This window comes from Polypterus senegalus, chromosome 15 (genome assembly GCF_016835505.1).
Source record: "Polypterus senegalus isolate Bchr_013 chromosome 15, ASM1683550v1, whole genome shotgun sequence".
Classification (NCBI taxonomy): domain Eukaryota; kingdom Metazoa; phylum Chordata; class Cladistia; order Polypteriformes; family Polypteridae; genus Polypterus; species Polypterus senegalus.
In genome coordinates this window covers 67,141,509-67,165,685 of record NC_053168.1, presented here as the reverse complement: position 1 = coordinate 67,165,685, position 24,177 = coordinate 67,141,509, and the positions used below count along the sequence as shown (strand labels likewise).

Below are 24,177 nucleotides of genomic sequence, written 5' to 3'. Positions count from 1 at the left end.
ATCATCTCTCCTTACAATATGACCAGGGGAACAATGGGCAAACATCAATAAATTATAAATTATAAATTATAAACTATGTGACTGTGATACAGAACATTTCAAACAGTAGTAAAATATGCTTTCACTATTTGCTGCCTTTATACTTATCTGTAGTGAGACACAAATGGTGTTCAACTTATGAAGAAGAATGTGGAACAGAAAATGGATGTTTATGACAATTATTCTTTTAAGGGGCAAGGCAAAGGCGTAGCGAGAAAACAGGCAGAAGATCAGAACCATGAGTCAAAAGATCTAACGCAAAAACAATAATAGTAATTAATTGCATTTTATCATTAACCAAATCAACTTTTTACTAGAAGGCTGCTATAATTTATAAATAATGAATAGTTAATAATTTGAAGACATAATATAGACCATAATATGCACCTGTAATTTTCTACAACTCGGAGGTCTGCTTTCAGCACAGGAAGAAACAGATTCACCACCTCTGGGTTTCCAAGGATTTCAGGAGGGGTGCCCCCCACAGTAGTCATCCATTCTAAGAATTCTTTGTCTGGCAATTCTGATGTCTTCTGAGAAGTTGTTCTTGCAATGGACTGTAAACAAAATAAATAACGGCAACAGTTAATTTGTGAAATCTCTTTATCTATTACAAGGTAGAGACATTAAATGAAGCATTGGATCAAGAGCCAGTCACATGGGGGTGTCAATTCAACTGATGGTACCATCACTCTCATACATACTGCTTCACATTAGAGTTACCAGGTAGCCTAACAGACACGGATTTGGTTCATGGGAAGAAACTAAAAAAACCTGAACAAAGCCATCCTGACATCAATCTCTTATACAACAGACGATTATACAAAATATGTTATGGGACTGAAAGCAACAAAAGTCAAGAGACGCCTTGCATAATGAATAGTGATTTTTTTTAGCAGTAGACATCATATTTATTAAGTTTTTCCATAATTGCCATGCAATAACATATATTGTTGTTTCTGCTGTTGCTATATGGACAACTGAGTTTAAATGTGGTTAGCATTGCTGCTTTAGTTTAAGAGAGTGATCACAATGAGTGTTGACTTTGTATATTCTCAGAGTACCAAAATGAGTATACGAGTGTCTTCCCACATTCTAATGACGTGCATATTGAGTTATTGCAATTCTGAATTGGCCAGGGATTAATGAGTATGGATGTGTGTGTGTGTGTGTATACCCTGTGAGAAGTTCCTCATTTGTTTTGTATGTTCCTGGCATAGGCTCCAGTACAGTACATCCCAATAGTGTAATTGGATCAGAAAATGCTTGGCAAAACATACATAATAGTGCTAAATCTGTCATATGTTGAATGATAGTGGATAAAAGACACTGGTGTTACACCAGTCAACATTCTGATCGACGAATCACATCTCCAAAATGCATGAGGCACAGTCAGAAATACAAAAGGAAACTCTAAAATAAATTCTAAAAAAACTTTTTCCCCTCATACAAGCAATATATTAAAGCAAAGGTCATTTAATGGCACAAATGACTATATTTTTCTCTAAAGCAAGAGGAAAAATAAACCACAAAGCTGAAATCAACATGTAATTCTTATTAACATTCAGATGTAAATCTCCTTTCTTCATCTATCCATCCACCCATTTTCAAACCCGCTGAATCCGAATACTTAATTATGTTTTAAAAAACTCTCTCACTGTGAATATAAAAAGAGCAAAGAAATGATATTTGATTTTAAGAGACAGAAATCTGTAGTTCTGGGAGAGGAGGTAGAAATAGTGACTGAATATAAATACTTCAGAACTTAACTAGATAACAATCTTAACTGGAATACAAATACAAAAAAATTATTCTCTAAATGAAACCAGCACTTATTTCTCCTCCATAAACTCAAACTATTTAAAGTAGACAAGGACCTCATGTTGTCCCTCTATCGCAGTCTGATCCAGTCTGTGATCACTTTCAGTTTCATTGCCTGGTTTAATAGTCTGACAAACCAAAACTCAAAAAAGCTCCAGCAGATTACAAAGTATGCAGCTAAAGCTATTGAAGCTGATGTAGATGATTTGACCAGTGTGTGTCAGAGGGCAATGTTAAAGAAACTGGAAATCATCTCAACTGGTGACAGTCATCCATTACATGTAGAACTAAAGTTCAACAAATCAGGAAGGATAGTCCTTTTGAAAACCCACACAAATCACTCCAGAAACTCCTTTCTTCCTAGTGCCATATGACTTTTCAATAAGAAATATCGGAGATAATGATTAAGGTTTTGATATATATCCTGTAACCTTTTTTTTTGGTGTAAATATGTATTATCAAACTGCCTTACCTTAACCTTTCTTGTTTCTATGTGTCTGTTTTATTTCATTCTGTCTGTTATTAGATGCAACTGAGAAGGCAAATTTCATGTTTTCTTGTGTAAACATGACTAAATAAAGAAACCTTAAACCTTATGTCACTATAAGCTGTCTAATACCTCAGTGGCTTCTATTCAGAACTGGAATATGTGGTAGATACAGTATGTCAGATTTCACTACATGGAGTTTTCACTTTCTCTTTATTTTCATCTGGGTACTCTACTTTCCTCCCACATTCACTAAAGACCTGCATGGCAACTCTAATTGGTCCCAGTGGGGTGAGTGTTCTGCGATGGACTAGCACTGTGACCAATGTGTCTCCTGCCTTGCACCCTGTAGTCCTGGGTTAAGCTCAGACCCCTCACAACACTGGCTTAGATTACATGGGATATATTCTGATTAGGGCTTGTATTTCAATTTAAGCATCATATAATATAAAAAAACCCTCAGCAATGACTGCTTCTTATACCCTTTTGTTATTTTTCATAGCTTGCCTGATAATACAATGGCTAACTTATGTTAGATGGAACAACCTAAGCTGAACTGACCATTTTGTGTTCTGTGGCTTTGTTAAGTTATGGATGGTTGGTATTCGGTATATCTTCTGTCTTCACATCACTCTTATTAAACAGGATGAGGTTATGAGGTTGGGAGGCACTGGTTATCACTAAAATAAAAAAGATAAAATGCACCTTTGATTAAAGAGTATTTTACCTACGTGTGGGGCTGAACTGCCAGAGACAAACAGATGTGTAGGCTCCAATCCATATACTCGTTTCAGATATTCAGCTGTTGCAAAACTGGTTAAGGCTCCAAAACTGTTATAATGTATAAAGAATACCTTTAGAGAAATATCAGCAAAAGAATATTAAGTACAAATTTTCAGACAGTCTGTGCGTTTACATACTTTTTTTATTTTATTAAAAAAAGTAAGCATTGATATTTGCAGGATATAAAGTGCCTAAAATAAATGCTTTAGAAACAACTCTAACCCCATGTCTCAATAGTATATACAAATTATAAACACAAATCAGAATAATAAGTGGTCTCAGTATAACAAATTGGAAAATAACCTTGAATTGACATCGAATTATAAAGTAGCATTAGTGTTTACCGATTCACAATAATCAATAGTTTTTTTTATTTTTATGGTCTTCTTCTCCCTCCTGGCATGCTCTTCTCCAATCATGGCAGCCTTCACTCAAACATGGTAACTCAGCTGTGTTTAGTGCCATAAAAGGTAAGAGTAACAAAACTCTTCATTCATTCTTAAACTCTTTCACATTCTGAATGTAGCCTCAGTAGGCTGTAGAGTGAAATGCAGCTGGTACAGATTTTTACCATTGCCACTTTTCTCAAGCATTGCTCTAGGTGCATCTTATCGAGATATGAAAAAGTCAGGAAAATGAATGTCAATACCAAGTATTGATATGTGGTCGTGAAATACGCAAGCACTGTTTTGATGCTAGACGTTCACTGTATGCCCTGGGCACTGCCAACTGTGTTATGCACATTTTTAAACTTTTAAAGAGAAAATTATTTCTAACAATTTTCAAAGTACAATAGTATACAAAGAAAGCACTGGATGTGTACATAAATCTTAAGGTGCACACTTAACTGTTTTTTTTTGTATTGGTATTTCATAATGTTAAAAAAACAAAAAAAGTTACATGAAAGTGCTCCACTAAACAAAGTGCCTCATTACCTCATTCTACAAGCCGGCCATGTTCTTTATATTAGTGGCAAAATTTCATGTCTTCAGAACAGATTAGTTTCAATATACTGCCCTACAACAATCACCTTATAACATAATTACATTCATTTTCTAAGCCCGCAGCTTCTTTTGCAGGGTCTTGTGGGATTTGTGTAGCAATATAAAGCACAAAGCAAGAATCTGGCCTGGACATACAGTACCAGTCACTGGACACACTTGCACTCTCATTCATTCTGGGCCAATTTCACCCTAATATTTACACCTTTGCAGTGTAAAAGAAAAGGGTCAAACATTGGATTCAGGACTTTTGAAACAGCAGATATAAATATTATGCAATCTGCTGGATATAGTTAGTTTTTGGCTTTTAGTTATTAATACATATTTATTTTTATAATGTATATTCCAGTAAGTAAAAACAAAATGTTTGAAAAGCATTTAATACGATAAACATATATGATAAAATAGTACAGTACATGCATATACATGTAAACAAAAAGCAGAGAATTAATTTAAAAGAGCAAGTTTAAGAAGATCAGTGTTCTGTTACATACTAACTGCAGTTTTGAGAGTTAATATAAAAAACACAAGTACATTTGGCCACAGACATTATCAGTGAAGTAGCTTTATAGATAGATTTGGGGAGAGGGTTGATCTGCAAAACAGAATGAGTATTAGTCACAAACTGAAAAAGATGACTGGCCAGAGTCATTGGGGGTGTATGAAAAACTGACAATTTCCTTTAAGAACTATCATATTTTGCAGATAAAAGAAGGGTGGGTTATATCTCAAATGCTCACAGACATAAATTCCATAGAATTGAGGGGCAACATCACTATCCATACCTGTGACCAAAAAAGGCAAATGGCTTTTCTTGAAGTTGTGGAAGCAATGCTTGCGTAACTTCATTGACAATCTCATGAATATCCACAGCAAATGGTTCCTTTGCTCTGGCTTCTCTTCCTGGCAGTTTAACTGAGTAAACTGTGAATGAAAAAATTAAGTGATTTTTGTTTCCCTAGACTGATACTTGTCAGATAAAATAACTAACCTGTTCAAAAACAATACAATCATCTTAATTATAGAAGAACTGATTTTACATGTCAGTAACAAAAAATATGAAAGTAACCCTATTTTTACTGTAAGTGCACATTTTAAAACATCAATTACCTGTTCAAAAGAAGACATTGTTTGGGAACCTAATCTTTTATTTAGAAGGTGTATTGTATATTGTGCAAGCATTCATTTAAAACTTGAACTTATCCTTCTTTATGTGCAGAGTAGTATCCCAAAATCAGAAAATCTGTAGGTTAGTAAACTGAAAGTATACGAATACAACACAATAAACAATATGACCCAAGGTGTCTGATCCTTAGGCAATAGTGCAATAGAATTAATAGCAAACCACCATGGTTTGTTAAGTGTGACATGATTGTATGGAATGTTGCTGTCTTCAAAAAATATCAATAAAATTAAACAAAAAAGCAAAGCACCCAATATCAACTATATCATTGGATGTTATAGTATGTTAGGCACCTTATTGACATGGGGTGGGCTGGGGATTTGAGAGAGAGAGAGAGAGAGAAGCGAAGTTGGTGGGTGTGCCTGTTTCTTCAGATTCCTGAGATACAGCATTGGCTGGGACTTTACCAAAAGCTTGTTTTTTTGAATATGGAAGAGAGCTTATCCAAGTTGCAGTTCCTATTACATAATGTTTACCTCTTATACTGTACATATTATTCTTATAATGAAACTTTCAGATAGGTAGCAGTGTGGGTAATATCTCATACTATCAGAAACGTCTAAAGCTGAGCAACTTGCTGTATGCTGCATTCGGTTAACTACCTGGCAGAGTTTTCTATCTTTTAGATCATTCATGGGGTACTTTAGAGCTGATTTTTTTTTTAATTTCCAGGAATTTGCACTTACAAAATGAGTGAACTTTATCACAATTGCCGTCTGCATTTAAAAGACTTCAATATTGTCCTTTGAAATTCAAGAATAATGTGTGTCTACAAGATTTTCTTTGTGCAACTCTGGACCCAAATTACAACAACACGCACACACACACATATAATATATATATATTTATATACTGTATATATACACATACACACAGTATATTAAATAGTATATTATTAGTAATATTTCTAGATATGTCAATAGTCAACACATTAATAAAATAATAAAGATGTTATTGTAAGAGCCAATCTTGGAAATTTAAAGTTTTGAGTTAAACTCATATTGATGTTTGCTTAATTTGAATAGAATATTAATGTCTTTCATAGTCATAGCTTATGGTATAGTCTTTTCCCCCTATAGTTAACAAGAGATAGAACCTTCTTACTATAACTGAATAACAGTGTGATAATAAACTCAGTTTGTTTGGAACAGGTCCCAGTAAAGAGGGACTTGAAAGACCCATTTTAAGCTTAGAAATGGGATAAGCATACAGTTTTCTGACCGTCTTGAAATGGTTCAGAAATGTTAAGTAAATAGTAACGATTTGAGATGTAACAAGATTAAGCTTAGAATTGAACTTTTCTTACATTAATTTTTCCTTTTTTGCTATTTCAATTTTCCCTTTTTGTGTGTAAACTGTTTTACTTTAAAACTTAACTAAACTTCAAAAAACGAAGATATTTTGTCTGTGGAATCATTTCTGCGCGTCAGGCTTTTGTTGAATCCCATTTTTTGAGCTGAAGCTGCAGAACTTTGGTAATTTTTAAAAAACGCAGCTACATTTTTCGTCAGAAAACTCGCTAGCTATCTAAGGCCTGAACTGGATTCTACCATTCGGGAACAGAAGATATTTCTGCTACAGAACTCGTCAACGAAGGAAAAGGAACAGAATCATTCGTAAGGTACTGTGCACTTATCTACTATCTTCGCATGATCATAAATGAAAGCAAGGTCGCCGTACCTTAAGAAGATTTGAGAGACTGTGATATTATTAAATGACGTCTTGGAAAAGGACATTTTGGATGATTGTGCCTTTGCCTGAGCCATTGGAGCCTTGTTTCAAGAAAGTTATCTTCCTTGTTGGAACGTCCCTATTGTGACGAAATTGCTGTCAGGAAACGTCTTGTCTTTTGATCGAACTGTTGTCATGGCAATGTCTAAACAGAGCTCAAGTGAGATTGGCAGTGATCTAAGTACAGACTCGAAGTCAGAAAATATAATTAGGGATCTTAAAGATCACATAAGTCAGAGGAAAGAGAAGCCTTTTGTGTTCATAACTGAAATCGAAAGTCTTAAAGACATTCCAGGAAACCGCTTAATTGTAGCGGAAAGATTTCATGATTTTTGTGCGACGCACCAGAGATCGACATTCAAGATTTAACTGTCTTTTTACATAAAGAAGCTAAGAAATGTATGCATCCCGTTTATGGCGACGTAGATAAAAAAGAAAAAACTGACAAAAGTAAGTCTCCTCAGAAGTACGGACAGAAATCAGGAAGTATCTTCACCACCAATATTTCTGATGAAACTGAAAAGGAGACTCATGAAATTCCTATCAAAAATACTGTTAACGATACATGTGCATTTAAAAAACCTTGTGCATTTTGCAGTGATCAGCATATTCTCGCCGAATGTAGAAAAATTAAAGAATTGCCACATAAAGAAAGAATTGACTTTTTAAAATCTAAAGGTTTATGTTTTCGCTGTCTCAAACAGGGTCATCTAAGTAAGAACTGTAAACAGAGAATGAAATGTCAGACATGTTCTTTACAGCACCCAGATATCCTGCACATTCAAGGGGACAGTAGAACAGTATTTAAAGCTACGGCTAGTGTGGCAACATCTACTGAAACGGAAACCAAGACTGGAACTTGTACCTTTACTGAGGCCGGAGAAGAATGCGCACTACAAGTAGTTCCTGTTAAGGTAAAATCCAAGAAAAGTGAAAGGTATGTAGAAACATACGCTTTTATAGACCTCGGCAGTACAGTAACAATTTGCACTGAAAGGCTCCAAAGACAATTGAGCCTTCAAGGCAGAAGAACACAAGTATTCCTCAAAACTATGAGTAATTACGATGATGATTCAAAAGTTTTAACCCAATGTTCTGTCTTATCAGATTTACAAGTCTGTGGTCTCAATGATGATGAATATATTGATTTGCCAAAGGTCTTCACACAGGTCTCCATTCCAGTGAACAGAGAAAGTATTCCACTACAAGAAGATATCGATAAGTGGGCATATCTTAAAGAGGTACGTCTGTCTCATATTGACTCTGAAGTTGATCTTTTAATAGGAATCAACTATCCAGAAATCTTCAAGCAGTCACAAATCATACCTAGCCAAAGAGGTGCACCTCACGCCATGAAGACTGCACTTGGATGGGTAGTTGGTGGACCATACAAAGAGATAGATGACCTCGCAAAACAAAGTGGTAAGATGCCTAAACATTCAATTAATCGTGTGTCAATAACAGAGATTGAAGATATGCTGCTGCAACAGTATAACACAGACTTTCCAGAGCGCAACTGTGAAGAAAAAGAGGAAATGTCACAGGAAGACATCAAGTTCATGCGCATAGCTTCAGAATCTGCAAGACTGGTAGGTGGCCACTATTGTTTAAATTTGCCTTTGAAGGATGAAACACTTAAAATGCCGAATAACTGCTGTATTGCTGAACAGCGTGCTATAGGACTCAAAAGAAAATTGAGCAAAAATCCAGGTTTCCACGATGACTATAAAGCCTTCATGAAAGACATTATAGACAATGGTTATGCTGTTAAGATTCCTAAAGAAAGCCTGAATTGCAATGAAGGCAGAGTGTGGTACATTCCACATCACGGTGTGTATCATCCAAAGAAAAATAAGATTCGAGTAGTCTTTGACTGCACTGCCACCTATCAGGGGATTTCACTTAATGAACAATTACTAAAAGGCCCTGACCTAACTAACACACTCATTGGCGTCCTTACAAGATTCAGAAAGGAGCCATTAGCCTTAATGGCAGACATTAAGTCAATGTTCTACCAAGTTAAGATACCAGACAAAGACACTGATCTTTTAACTTTTCTATGGTGGCCTGAAGGTAATGTAAGTAAAGACTTAGAAGAATTCAAAATGACAGTACATCTTTTTGGTGCTACTTCTTCACCCAGTTGTGCTTCTTATGCTTTATTAGAACAGCCGAAGATGCCAGAGATACATTTCCTGAGGAAGCTGTTAACACCGTACTCAACAACTTCTACGTGGATGACTGTTTAAGGTCAGTGACGACAGAAGAACAAGCAATAAAGCTGGCAAAGGACCTCCAAGCTCTATGTCTCAAAGGGGGATTCCATTTGACTAAGTGGGTGAGTAACAACAGAGCAGTTTTATTGTCCATACCTGAAGAAGACAGAGCTCACGAACAAAAGGACTTAGATTTGAACCACAGTCTCCTTCCCACAGAGCGTGCCCTGGGAATCCAGTGGTGCACAGAAACTGACAGTTTCAAATTTCAGATTAAATTGCCAAACAAGCGTGGTATCCTGTCTGTTGTTAGCTCAGTTTATGATCCACTTGGTTTTCTAGCACCCGTCTTATTGCCAGCAAAGCTTATTCTAAAAGACTTATGCAAAGAGAAATTTGGGTGGGATGAAGTAGTAGAAGTCAAACACTTTCAAAAATGGAAAAAATGGATGGATGATTTGAAGTTACTTACAGACTGTTGCCGCTTTGCGTAAGGTGAAGTCAGGCATGGGTAAGACGCGTGTCGAAGAAATCTCTCAGTCCAAAAGTTCGTTTTAAAAATATTTAGTGAAAGTTAAAGGCAAATAATCCATACAAGAATAAAAAGAAAAATAGTTACACACAAAGGATAAAGGCAAAAAAAAGGGAAAAATGTATCTTCTATAAACTTAGTTTTTCTTATGAAGCTTTGGTTACTTCTGTACTTAAAGGTTATTTACTTCTTCTTCTGTATGCTTTAAACATACGGTTCAAAACTTAGATCTTTTAATTTACGAGTTACTTTACACTCAAAGGACCCTTAGGCCGTTGGCACTTAGATATGCGCCAAGCTCAGTTCTATGCGTAAGCACGAACGCGAGCATAAAAAGAATTCTTTCAAGGACACGGTTAAAAAACCGTATGCCTCTATACCTTACACAAGGTAAGGCAAAACACTTACAAAAGAACATTGTTTACTCAAAAACTGTTAAGAGATGACAGGAAAATACCAACTCAATTCTATTCACGGGGGTTTTAGGAACCTCCCATATTTTATGCATTATCATCTAGTAAATATTCATACATTTTATTGAACTTGGAAAATGGCTCTTACACATCCGGCCCCTAATTGTTTATGCTAGGGCAGAAATCAATTACTTAACTTTACTTAATAAGAGCCTTCATTACTTTACCAAACTTAAAACAAACCTTAAGAAGCTTAACTTAGTTTCTACTATAAAAACACAAATATTAAGATTAGGAAACTTTCTAGCTTAAACTCTAATGTATAAACACAAGCACTAAATTTAAAAAGCTTTAAAATTAGGCATGCAAAAAGAGAATGAGTCATTTTAATCATTGTTTGAGGCCTGGAGCGGGCACAGTTTGCTCACAAGTCTGTCCAGTGTGCTGGTCTGGATCTGCACACAAACTCTTCTGACTGCCCCTTTTGCAATTGGCATTGTCTTTACCCAGGAGTGTCAGGTTGTAGCATCTTGTAATTACACCCACAATGTCCAATTTCTTTATGAACTTGTAGCATAATGAGAGTGGCAATATGTGAATTCTTCTGAATGGTTGCAGGGTGGTTTACCTCTTCTGACATTGCTGATTTGCTGAGCCTCAATACACTTTTGATTTCCGGATCGTCGCTAGTAGACAAGTCCACCTCATCCGGTCTCTTAGGCCATTCGTCCTCTTTGTCCATTTTGACTGCTATCACTGCTGCTGTAAGTTCCAACCTTGGTATAGTGACAGATTTTAGTGGTGCCACTCTTGATTTCCCCATTAGAAATGAACAATGTCTCTCATTTTCTTTGTTAGTCAAAAAGAGGTAGGAAACAGTGCCATACCCGTTTTCTGAAGCATCTCCAAAATGATGCATTTGTGCGGTCATTATTTGACCAAATCCAGGCGGTTTAAAACACCTGACTACATTAAAATCCACAAGTAGCTGCAAATCGTCCATCCATTTTTTCCATTGCCGAACGTACTTAGCTTCCACTTCTTGATCCCAAGCATATTTTTCTTTACACAGTTCTCTTAGAATAAGCTTGGCAGGTAGTATGACTGGCGCTAGAAATCCAAGTGGGTCATATATTGAACTGACCACTGACAGAATGCCGCGTCTTGTAGCAGGCTTATCTTGCAGCTTTACCTGGAACTTGAAACTGTCAGTCTGTGTGCACCATTGAACACCCAAAGCTCTTTCAACTGGTAACAGATCATGGCTTAAGTCCAAGTCTTTTTGATCTTTTGCCCTGTCTTCTTCAGGGATTGACAGCAAAACTGCTCTGCTATTACTTATCCATTTTGTAAGATAAAATCCTCCCTTTAACCAAAGGGCTTTAAGATCTTTGGCCAATTTTATGGCTTGTTCTTCAGTAGCAACTGACTTTAAACAGTCGTCGACGTAGAAATTATTTAGCACAGTGTTAACTGCTTCCTTCGGAGCTGTGCCTCTTGCATCCTCTGCTGTTCTTCTTAAGGCATAAGAGGCACAACTGGGAGACGAAGTAGCACCGAAAAGATGCACTGTCATTTTGTATTCCTCAAGTTCATTGTTTAGATTACCTTCGGGTCACCACAGAAAACGAAGAAGATCCATGTCTTTTTCTGGTACTTTCACTTGATAGAACATTGATTTAATGTCCACCATGAGAGCGATTGGTTCCTCTCTGAATCTTGTAAGAACACCGATGAGTGTATTAGTTAAATCAGGTCCTTTCAACAACTGTTCATTTAGAGAAAAACCTTGATAGGTGGCTGTACAATCAAACACTACTCTTATTTTGTTTTTCTTTGGATGGTATACTCCATGATGAGGGATGTACCATATTTTTTCATTTTCGAGGGTCCGCTGTTCAGTGGGTACCTTTATGGCATAACCTTTGTCTAAAATGTCTTTCATGAACGCTTTATAATCTTCATGAAACGTCGGGAACCTTGTAAGTTTCCTTTTAAGTCCTATAGCACGTTGTTTGGTACCTTAAGTGTTTCATCTTTAAAGGGCAGATTAATGCAATAATGTCCGTTCACTAGACTTGCAGTATCTGAGGCTATGTGCATGAATTTAATGTCTTCCTGTGACATTTCCTCTTTTTCTTCACAGTCGCGTTCTGGAAAGTCTATATTGTATTGCTTCAGTAACATTTGTTCTACTTGCTTTATTGTTACACAATTGACTGAACATCTTTTTTCACTTCTGTTATCTGTCTCTTTCGTATAACAAATAACAGTCCAACCTAGAGGTGTTCTTGTTGCGAAAGGTCCATCTCCTTCGCTATGTATGATTTCCCATGGCTCTAAGAGTTTGCGAGAGTTTGTACCTATTATTAAACCTACTTCTGCGTTTATTTGGGGTAGGTATACATCTTTAAGGTAAGGCCATTTCGAAATATCTTCTTGAGTAGGAATTTTGTCCTTATTACCAGGTATAACAGTTGCTGTACGTACCTCTGGTAAATCATAAAACGTGTTTTCTTCTATCCCACTGACTTGTAACTCTGTTAAGATTGTACACTTTACTAATTTCTGACTATTTACTGTGTGTCTCTTTCTACAGTGCTGATGTAGATGTGAGACTTTCTTCCTGAAAGATTTAACTGCTTTTGCAGACTTTCAGTGCCAAATGTAGCTGAGCTGTCAGAGACTTTTAGATCATATGTTTCTACACATTTTTCATTCGTTTCAGACTTAACTTGAACTGGAGTCACAGCTAAGACACACTCTTTACCGGCCCCGGTATCAGAACAAGTCTCTATTGGTTCAACAGAAATATGGGCAAAAGAAATGTTTTTCTCTTCCGACATAACGTTTTCCTCTTTAGGAGGTGCGGCTGTATCGTCGGTCCCTTTTTCCTTATTCATATGCAGAATTACTGGATGTAACTGAGAGCATATTTGGCATTTAATCTTTTCTTCACAGACTTTACTATGATGTCCTTGTTTAAGGCACTTAAAGCATAAGTCTTTAGATTTCAAAAAGTAAATTTTACTTTCATAAGTTAGATTTTGAATTGCACTGCATTCGTTAAGATCGTGATTTTCATTGCAAAAAAGACTGTGCTTACCGCTTATACGTCCAGCTGTCTTCGCCGTTTTGACTGAGGTGTCTGTATCCATTTTTTCGTCCGCTGCAGAAAAGTTTGTAATAAAGCTGCTTTCTCTTGGGACGCCTTTCAAAAGATTCTTCTCTTGGTCAGTTTTGTCCTTTTCCTTCTTGAAGGTATGGCTTTGTGGAGCTGAGCTGTACGCGGGATCTAAAGCTGATGTTGGCTGTTCGTTAAGAAAGTTCACTGGATCGGCGAAGTTCACTGGATCGGCGAGAGGTGTTCGCCTGCTCTCCGTACTTTCAATACTCTGTACTTTGCATTGCCACGGTGCTAGTAAGTCTTGAGGAGGTTTGGAGACTTTAGTAGGAAGGTTATCCTTACTTTCAAATTGTTATCCGCTTTGTAAGTTGGGCATAATATTTATACATTCGACAAGAAAGTTCGCATTAGCGTTCTGTTCTTCTCCATCGTTTGGCTTTATTTGCGATCGCCCTTTGTCTTTTCTCATATAGACATCGGCTTTCTGTAGCTGGTTTCCATAGAGACTTTCAAGTTTCTTTCTGGCCTTTTGATAACCTTCTAACGGTGAGAAGTGTTAACAGTTTTTAACAATCTCGTGAGGTGAACCTTTAGTAAACTGTGCCAATAGGTCCAATTTATCTTGCGGGTTCCTTGCCTTATCGATAGCTTGGTCAAATGCACTTATAAAGTCCACATATTTCAAGGGATCGCCATCAAATATTGGGATCTTTTTGCGTGGCATATAAGGCGCTTATGTCTTATACTGTTGTTGTTTCTGTTGATCGTAGCGCTTATTATAAAGCGATTGTTGAAGAGGTGCTTCATTTTGTTGTTGAGGTTTATTTTTACTTTCATTTGTATTTGTAAAGTTGTAACTGTTCGCATCTTGTGACTTTTCAAATTTCACATCTGGTTTCTGGCTTAGTCTTTTAGGACTGCGTTTGCGCCCTTTAAGTGCTTTTAATTTCGCTTCTGATTCTGCAATAGCTGCCTCTAAAGCCAATTGATCTCTTCTAGCTGAGCTGCTTCAGCTTCTCTTTTAGCTTTTAGCTGAGCTTCTTCAGCTTTTCTCTTTATTTTTAACTGCATTACTTCCAAATCTAGAGCATGTTGCTTTCTTTGGTTTTCTGCTTTAGCCAACAGCACAGCGTGTGCTGCCTCTTGAGATCTGATGGCGCTCATAGAAGTCCCAGCTGAACTTGTACTACATTTAGATTTTGCGGAGATTTGGGAGGCTTTGGCTGAATTCGCCGCCGAACTTATATGACTTTTACTTTGAATGGAAACCTGTGAGACACTATCTTCTGGCGAGACGTCAGGAAAGTCATTCGTCGTTCTGTAATCCTTGAATTGGCTAGCCGAAAAGTCAGGCTGCTGGTTGAGGCTTATATTTTGACGTACTTCAAAGACCCATTCCATCGTATTTTCCGAAAATGTGCGAATAGTTTCCATTTTAGCATCAAAGTCCTTTTGTAGCATTTTCCGTATATCTTCGTTACTCTGGAGGGATAAGAGTTTGTCGTTTAACCTTTTATATTCCATTCTCATGTTAAAGAACGAGTTTTCGAAGATCGATTTTATAGATTCGTAATTAAGTTCATTTCTTTTTAATTCATTTACAGACTTCATTGTAATAGATAATTGTTTGTATTTGTAGTCCATTTCAGACTGAAGTTTAGATATTAATGAATTGGACGGCTTTATGTCATCATCAAGTTGATCTTCCATTGAAACATCCTGATCGTTGTGACTTCCACTCACACCACTGTTACTTTCAATGGGGGTTCGAAATGTTCTCTGGCTCCCGGACTCAGATGCCATGGCGTTGAAAATGCAGGCTTGCTTTCTTTTATGATCCAAGGCAGTTTTAAACTTTCAGTCCTAGGCATGTTCAGATCTTAAGCAGGTTTCAAAACTTCAGGCGGGTTTTTTAACTTTAGTGTTGCCGCTTTGCGTAAGGTGAAGTCAGGCACGGGTAAGACGCGTGTCAAAGAAATCTCTCAGTCCAAAAGTTCGTTTTAAAAATATTTAGTGAAAGTTAAAGGCAAATAATCCATACAAGAATAAAAAGAAAAATAGTTACACACAAAGGATAAAGGCAAAAAAAGGGAAAAATGTATCTTCTATAAACTTAGTTTTTCTTATGAAGCTTTGGTTACTTCTGTACTTAAAGGTTATTTACTTCTTCTTCTGTATGCTTTAAACATACGGTTCAAAACTTAGATCTTTTAATTTACGAGTTACTTTACACTCAAAGGACCCTTAGGCCGTTGGCACTTAGATATGCGCCAAGCTCAGTTCTATGCGTAAGCAACGCGAGCATAAAAGAATTCTTTCAAGGACACGGTTAAAAAACCGTATGCCTCTATACCTTACACAAGGTAAGGCAAAACACTTACAAAAGAACATTGTTTACTCAAAAACTGTTAAGAGATGACAGGAAAATACCAACTCAATTCTATTCACGGGGGTTTTAGGAACCTCCCATATTTTATGCATTATCATCTAGTAAATATTCATACATTTTATTGAACTTGGAAAATGGCTCTTACACATCCGGCCCCTAATTGTTTATGCTAGGGCAGAAATCAATTACTTAACTTTACTTAATAAGAGCCTTCATTACTTTACCAAACTTAAAACAAACCTTAAGAAGCTTAACTTAGTTTCTACTATAAAAACACAAATATTAAGATTAGGAAACTTTCTAGCTTAAACTCTAATGTATAAACACAAGCACTAAATTTAAAAAGCTTTAAAATTAGGCATGCAAAAAGAGAATGAGTCATTTTAATCATTGTTTGAGGCCTGGAGCGGGCACAGTTTGCTCACAAGTCTGTCCAGTGTGCTGGTCTGGATCTGCACACAAACTCTTCTGACTGCCCCTTTTGCAATTGGCATTGTCTTTACCCAGGAGTGTCAGGTTGTAGCATCTTGTAATTACACCCACAATGTCCAATTTCTTTATGAACTTGTAGCATAATGAGAGTGGCAATATGTGAATTCTTCTGAATGGTTGCAGGGTGGTTTACCTCTTCTGACATTGCTGATTTGCTGAGCCTCAATACACTTTTGATTTCCGGATCGTCACTAGTAGACAAGTCCACCTCATCCGGTCTCTTAGGCCATTCGTCCTCTGGCTGTAGTAGGAAATTCGGGCTTTGTATCCACGTCTTGCGTTTGATGAAGCTTTCTATTGTCGAACCTCTTGATGCCTGATCCGCAGGATTTTGCGCAGATGCTACGTACCTCCATTGCGAGGGTTGTGTGTGCTCTCTTATCACTGCGATTCTGTTGGCAATGAAGGTTTTGTAGCGTGCACTTTCATTTGCGATGTACCTTAGTACTGTGGTGCTGTCAGTCCAAAAGATCGACTCTTGCAGGGGAATCTGCAGTTCACGTTTTAGCATTTTGTCCATTTTGACCGCTATCACTGCTGCTGTAAGTTCCAACCTTGGTATAGTGACAGATTTTAGTGGTGCCACTCTTGATTTCCCCATTCGAAATGAACAATGTCTCTCATTTTCTTTGTTAGTCAAAAAGAGGTAGGAAACAGTGCCATACCCGTTTTCTGAAGCATCTCCAAAATGATGCATTTGTGCGGTCATTATTTGACCAAATCCAGGCGGTTTAAAACACCTGACTACATTAAAATCCACAAGTAGCTGCAAATCGTCCATCCATTTTTTCCATTGCCGAACGTACTTAGCTTCCACTTCTTGATCCCAAGCATATTTTTCTTTACACAGTTCTCTTAGAATAAGCTTGGCAGGCAGTATGACTGGCACTAGAAATCCAAGTGGGTCATATATTGAACTGACCACTGACAGAATGCCACGTCTTGTAGCAGGCTTATCTTGCAGCTTTACCTGGAACTTGAAACTGTCAGTCTGTGTACACCATTGAACACCCAAGGCTCTTTCAACTGGTAGCACGAACGCGAGCATAAAAAGAATTCTTTCAAGGACACGGTTAAAAAACCGTATGCCTCTATACCTTACACAAGGTAAGGCAAAACACTTACAAAAGAACATTGTTTACTCAAAAACTGTTCAGAGATGACAGGAAAATACCAACTCAATTCTATTCACGGGGGTTTTAGGAACCTCCCATATTTTATGCATTATCATCTAGTAAATATTCATACATTTTATTGAACTTGGAAAATGGCTCTTACACAGACTATAATGTGAACAGATGCTTCAAACCTATTGGGTTTGGAACCATAATGACAGCACAAATGCACCATTTTGCAGATGCTAGTGAAGATGGATATGGCACTGTCACTTACCTTGTTTTAACCAACGAAGATGACAAAAGGCATTGTTCATTCCTGATGGGCAAGTCAAGAGTTGCACCATTGAAGCAGGTCACGATTCCAAGAATGGAGCTGACAGCAGCCGTTGTGGCAATAAAAATGGACAAAATGCTTAAAGGTGAGCTTCAAATGCCTTTACAAGAATCTACATTTTGGACTGACAGCACCACGGTGCTAAAATACATTTCAAATGAAAGCACTTGATTCAAGACCTTTGTTGCCAACAGAATCTCCGTGATCAGAGATCATTCACAACCTTCACAGTGGAGGTATGTCACATCTGTCCTTAATCCGGCTGATTAAGCTTCTAGAGGGCTAAACATAGAAAACTTTCTCAAGAGCACCACATGGTCACAAGGTCCAAGTTTCTTATTGAAGTCAGAACGTGAATGGCCAAAAAGACCAGATCAACTGAACGATTCACTTTTTGAAGATGATCCAGAAGTTAAAATTTGTGCAGTTAACATGACAAGAGTAGAAGAGGCGACCAAACCGATCAACAAACTAATCACTTACTTTTCGGATTGGCATCGTTTGAAGAAAGCAGTGGCTTGGTTTCTCAAGTTTAAAGACATACTGCTGCACTTAAGAAATGAAAGAAAAACATTCCAACTAGAAGCCAGTCAGATTAAAGGTAATCCAAAAGAACAAAAATCACTCATCACAAAGCACATGAAAAGGTACAAACTGACTTTAAAACCAAGTCCAATTTCTCTAGATGACTTAGTTAAAGCTGAAACAGAGCTTATCCGTCTAAGTCAACAGCAAGAATTTCCAGAAGAATTAAAAGCTCTAAAGAAAAGTCTTGTGTTAAAAAGAACAGTCGAATCTATAAACTTGACCCGATCATACAAGATGGAATACTGAGAGTTGGAGGAAGACTCAGTAAAGCTGCAATGCCCAAGAAACTAAACATCCCGCAATTCTACACAAGCATTCACATGTTGCTTCTCTCATATTGCAGCACATTCATAAACGATCGGACATTGTGGGCAACTACGTGCTCGCATTACGCCAGAAATACTGGATACCTCAAGCAAATTCAGCTATCAGAAAATAATTTCAAAGTGCACAACGTGCAGAAGATACAATGCAAAAGCAGGTGAGCAAAAAATGGCAGATTTGCCAAAAGATCGCCTAGGAACAAACCAACCACTGTTCACTAATGTTGAGTTGATTATTTTGGCCCCTTCCTAGTCAAAAGAGGAAGAAGTCTAGTCAAGAGATGGAGTAATCTTCACATGTCTAACAACCAGAGCTGCACATAGAAATCGCACATAGCTTAGACACTGATTCTTGTATCCAAGCCATACTCCGATTTACGGATAGAAGAGGACAAGTTAAAATCATGCGCTCAGACAATGGAACAAATTTTGTTGGAGCAGAAAGAGAGCTACGAGAAGCTATTAAAAAATTGGAACACAAAAAAATCAGTGACGCTATGATGCAAGAACAAATCAAATGGATTTTAATCCACCATCAGCCTCTCACCAAGGTGGAGTGTGGGAAAGACAAATCAGAAGCATAAGAAAGATTTTAAATTCAACACTAAACCAACAAACACTCGATGATGAAAACCTTCCTACAATGATGTGTAGAGTAGAATCAATACTCAATAACAGACCCCTTACAAAGACATCAGATGACCCAAATGATTTGGAACCACTCACACCCAATCACTTGTTATTATTGAAGACAAAACCTGAAATACCACCTAAACTCATTTCAGAAAATGAACCATACCCAAGAAGACGCTGGAAACAAATTCAATACATGGCTGATTTGTTTTGGAAAAGATGGACAAAAGAATATTTGCCAATACTTCAAGAACGTCAAAATGGCTTGCACCAAGAAGAAATTTTGAACCAGGGGATGTTGTTCTAATTGTAGATAAAGCTACACCTCGCAATTCCTGGGTAATGGGTCGAGTCATCAAGACAATGCCAGATGCCAAAGGTGCAGTCAGAAGAGTTTGTGTGCAGACCAAAACCAGCACACTGGACAGACCCGTGAATAAACTGTGCCTGCTTCAAGAAACAGTCAATGTTTGAAATATGAAATTTTTAAAATGTTTGTTTGCAGTGTTATTGCTAATGATTTGAAAAGAATAGTTAATATAAAAGTAATTGGCTCATATTGAAGTAAAGTAAAATAATTGTCTCCGCTCCTGCATAGCCAATTAGGGGCCGGAAATGTAAGAGCCAATCTTAGAAATTTAAAGTTTTGAGTTAAACTCATATTGATGTTTGCTTAATTTGAATAGAATATTAATGTCTTTCATAGTCATAGCTTATGGTATAGTCTTTTCCCCCTATAGTTAACAAGAGATAGAACCTTCTTACTATAACTGAATAACAGTGTGATAATAAGCTCAGTTTGTTTGGAACAGGTCCCAGTAAAGAGGGACTTGAAAGACCCATTTTAAGCTTAGAAATGGGATAAGCATACAGTTTTCTGACCGTCTTGAAATGGTTCAGAAATGTTAAGTAAATAGTAACGATTTGAGATGTAACAAGATTAAGCTTAGAATTGAACTTTTCTTACATTAATTTTTCCTTTTTTGCTATTTCAATTTTCTCTTTTTGTGTGTAAACTGTTTTACTTTAAAACTTAACTAAACTTCAAAAACGAAGATATTTTGTCTGTGGAATCATTTCTGCGCGTCAGGCTTTTGTTGAATCCCATTTTTTGAGATGAAGCTGCAGAACTTTGGTAATTTTTGAAAAACGCAGCTACAGTTATTTTGAAAACAAAAAAATGTGAAAAACGTTGTTACATTCAGTTACTGGTAAACCCAATATTTCTGATATTATCACCAGTTAACCCAACTCAAAAAAAAAACCACTTCCAACAATTTCATGTACCTTTTTATTTACCAGTGAAAAGAACTGAAAAAATGTGTTCAGAATTGCATGTACTGCACCTGGGAAAGCAGATCATAACCTGGTTCTGCTTCAGCCTCAATACAAACCAAGAGTGAGGGCGTTACCTACAACCACACGCTCATTCAGGAAGTGGTCCCCTGAGGCAGAGCAGGCTCTGAGAGACTGCTTTGGAACAACGGACTGGGATATCCTGCTGGGGTCACATAGTGAGAACATTAAGGATGCTGTTGAATGCACAACTGATTATAGCAACTTCTGTATGGACATTGTAGTTCCAGTAAGAACAGTATGCTGCTATGCTAACAACAAGCCATGGATTACAAGTGACATCACGGGCCTTTTGAACCAGAAGAAAAGGGCTTTTAAAGGTGGTGATCAGCATGAGCTCAAGTGCGTGCAGAAGGAACTCCGAGTCCAGCTCAGGGCGGCGAAAGAGCAGTACAGGAGAAAGCTGGAGCAGAAGTTGCAGAACAACAGCATGAAAGAAGTATGGGATGGGATGAAGATTATCACTGGCTGCAGCTCGAAGCGGGGTGCCACCATCGAGACAGACGTGGAGAGAGCAAACCAAATGAACAACTTCTTTAATAGGTTTGATCGCCCTAACCCACTCTCACCTTGGAGTACTGCATCCTCCAACCATCCTTCTGCTGATACCAGCATAGGTGAGACATCCCCACCCACAATTACAGCAGCCCAGGTGAGCAGAGAGCTAAGAAGACTTTGTGCCAGTAAAGCAGCGGGTCCAGATGGTGTATCGCCACGACTGCTGAAGGCCTGTGCGTTGGAACTGGGGAGTCCTCTACAGCGCATCTTCAACCTGAGCCTGGAACAGGGGAGAGTCTCAAAGCTTTGGAAAACATCTTGTATCACTCCTGTCCCAAAGGTATCACGTCCTAGTGAGCTGAATGACTTCCGGCCTGTTGCTCTGACATCACATCTGATGAAGACCATGGAGCGGCTGAGGTCACAGGTCCGCCACGCCCTCGACCCTCTGCAGTTCGCATACCAGGAGAAGGTGGGAGCAGAGGATGCCATCATCTATATGCTACACCGATCCCTCTCCCACTTGGACACAGGCAGTGGTGCTGTAAGAATTATGTTTTTGGACTTCTCTAGTGCCTTCAACACCATCCAACCTCTGCTCCTTAGAGACAAGCTGACTGAGATGGGAGTAGACTCACACCTGGTGGCATGGATCATGGACTATCTTACAGACAGACCTCAATATGTGCGTCTTAGGAACTGCATGTCTGACATTGTGGTCAGCAACACAGGGGCGCTGCAGGGGACTGTACTTTCTCCGGTCCTGTTCAGCCTATATACATCAGACTTCCAATATGACTAGGAGTCCTGCCACGTGCAAAAGTTTGCTGATGACACTGCTATTGTGGGCTGCATCAGGAGTGGGCAGGAGGAGGAGTACAGGAAGCTAATCAAAGACTTTGTTAAATGGTGCGACTCAAACCACTTACAACCTAACACCAGCAAGACCAAGGAGCTGGTGGTGGATTTTAGGAGGCCCAGGCCCCTCATGGACCCTGTGATCATCAGAGGTGACTGTGTGCAGAGGGTGCAGACCTTTAAATATCTGGGAGTGCAGCTGGATGACAAATTGGACTGGACTGCCAATACTGATGCTCTATGTAAGAAAGGTCAGAGCCGACTATACTTTCTTAAAAGGTTGGCGTCCTTCAACATCTGCAATAAGATGCTGCAGATGTTCTACCAGACGGTTGTTGCAAGTGCCCTCTTCTACGCGGTGGTGTGCTGGGGAGGCAGCATAAAGATGAAAGACACCTCACGCCTGGACAAACTTGTTAAGAAGGCAGGCTCTATTGTAGGATTAAAGTTGGACAGTTTAACATCTGTGGCAGAGCGACGGGCATTAAGCAAACTCCTGTCAATCATGAAGAATCCACTGCATCCACTGAACAGTGTCATCTCCAGGCAGAGGAGCAGCTTCAGCGATAGACTGCTGTCACTGTCCTGCTCCACTGACAGACTGAGGAGATCATTCCTCCCCCACACTATGCGACTCTTCAATTCCATCCGGGGGAGTAAATGCTAACTTTACTCAGTTATTGTCTGCTTTTACATGCATTTTTATTACTATTTAATTTAATATTGTTTTTTGTATCAGTATACTGCTGCTGGATTATGTGAATTTCCCCTTGGGATTAATAAAGTATCTATCTATCTATCTCACTAAGTAATGGGAGTTGTAGGTAGTTCAGATAAGTAATCTAAATAGAGAGATTGATACAATTTTCTAACAGAGAATATAATGAAGTATTTTTAAACCCATCATGTTTTAAAAAGTGATTTAATATAGGTAACATACTAAGTTATTCAGTATTTTTTTTTAAATAATAATGTGATTTAAAAGTAAACAGATATCTGTCAAATAAGTTATTATTTTTTAAGCAGATTAGAAAATTGCTGTTTCACTCTACTTTGGATGCAGAAGGGAGTGTTAACTGCTGTTCTTGCCCAGGGCACCAACACTAACTCTGGCTCTGTTTAATTTGTCTGTACTGTAAATTCAAATATGTGTATACGTGTGTGCTCAGCATTTGCACCTTTGTGTGTGGTGATGCTGTTTTATTGATTGATAGCCTGTGTGTCTTATTGTCTTTTCTGCATTCATAGCCATGTAATAATATAAGGAGAGGGTTATAAAAATAAGAAAGTTATATAAAAGTAACAAGAACAAGACACAAAAACCAAGACAGTTTGAGCTGTTCTTCATAAGGGAAAGGTAACTTTTTATTTAATGCAAAAAATGTTCCCTATAAATTTTGATGAACCTGCTAAAATATGTGACTCATTAGAGATGGGCAGATAGAGACCAAAATTGAGACATATTAAAAATATCTAGAAAATATATTAAAAAATAAAAGGACGCCTACAAAAGATAATGTGTTTTCCCGCAACCTGACTAGCTAAGCAGTTCATAAGAAAGAAATTCATATAGAAGACACAGTGGACATTCCTGTCTTGCAACCCACTGACCTACTCACTGGTGGTGGCTGATGCAATGAAACTAAACACAAGGATCCTTTGTAATCTTCTCTAAGAAATGAAAAAAGAGCCCAGGCATGTTCACAATGAAATCAGATGTGACTTGAACAACAATGAGCTCCAGGGTATTGAAAGGCTTACTAAACAGAATCTTTTTCATACAAATGCATTGAAATAATGCTAGTCGCGGGCCCTTTCTTTCAGCAAATGCTTAATATTGAGTGAATCTAGGGCACTTACAATTTCCTATAATTTCGCAGCTCTAATCACAATTTATTAATTCAACAGGTGTATTTTTGTTAACTTGCTGTTTCTCTAGTACAACATTCCTCTGCAGACTCCAGAATCAACAGTGCTATGATTTATAACACAAATATATAAATAAAACTCTTAAGGTGAAATCAGCCAGTGAGAAGTGTCAGGTATCCTCCTATTTGAGAAAACTGAACTCTATTGTCCCATTGGAAACAACTGAATTCTTATTTTTTATATTTTATTGATTGTAAGGATTGCAGTAAATGGAAACAATTACAAGTCGGTACTTAAATATTTAAATATTACAAGTTTATTATTTTTATTTATTGAGCTTCAGTAAGAAACTGCATTTTATCCTTCTATCTATCTGTCTATCTATA

General features: G+C 37.7%; 1 protein-coding gene across 6 annotated transcripts in view; it reads right to left on the bottom strand.

Annotated features, from left to right (window-relative positions):
• olah (oleoyl-ACP hydrolase) overlaps positions 1-24,177 on the bottom strand; it is a 53,049-nt gene that overhangs the window by 8,390 nt on the left and 20,482 nt on the right. For 5 of the 6 annotated variants that reach the window (XM_039736501.1, XM_039736499.1, XM_039736500.1 and 2 more), the window contains 3 exons: positions 4,917-5,055; positions 3,079-3,178; positions 427-596 (listed from right to left, as the gene is read on the bottom strand). In XM_039736501.1, coding sequence (XP_039592435.1) covers positions 427-596; positions 3,079-3,178; positions 4,917-5,055 — 409 coding nt within the window. Of the gene's footprint in view, positions 1-426; positions 597-3,078; positions 3,179-4,916; positions 5,056-13,312; positions 13,373-24,177 lie in introns of those variants that run through there. The other variant, XM_039736505.1, reaches the window with a different exon arrangement.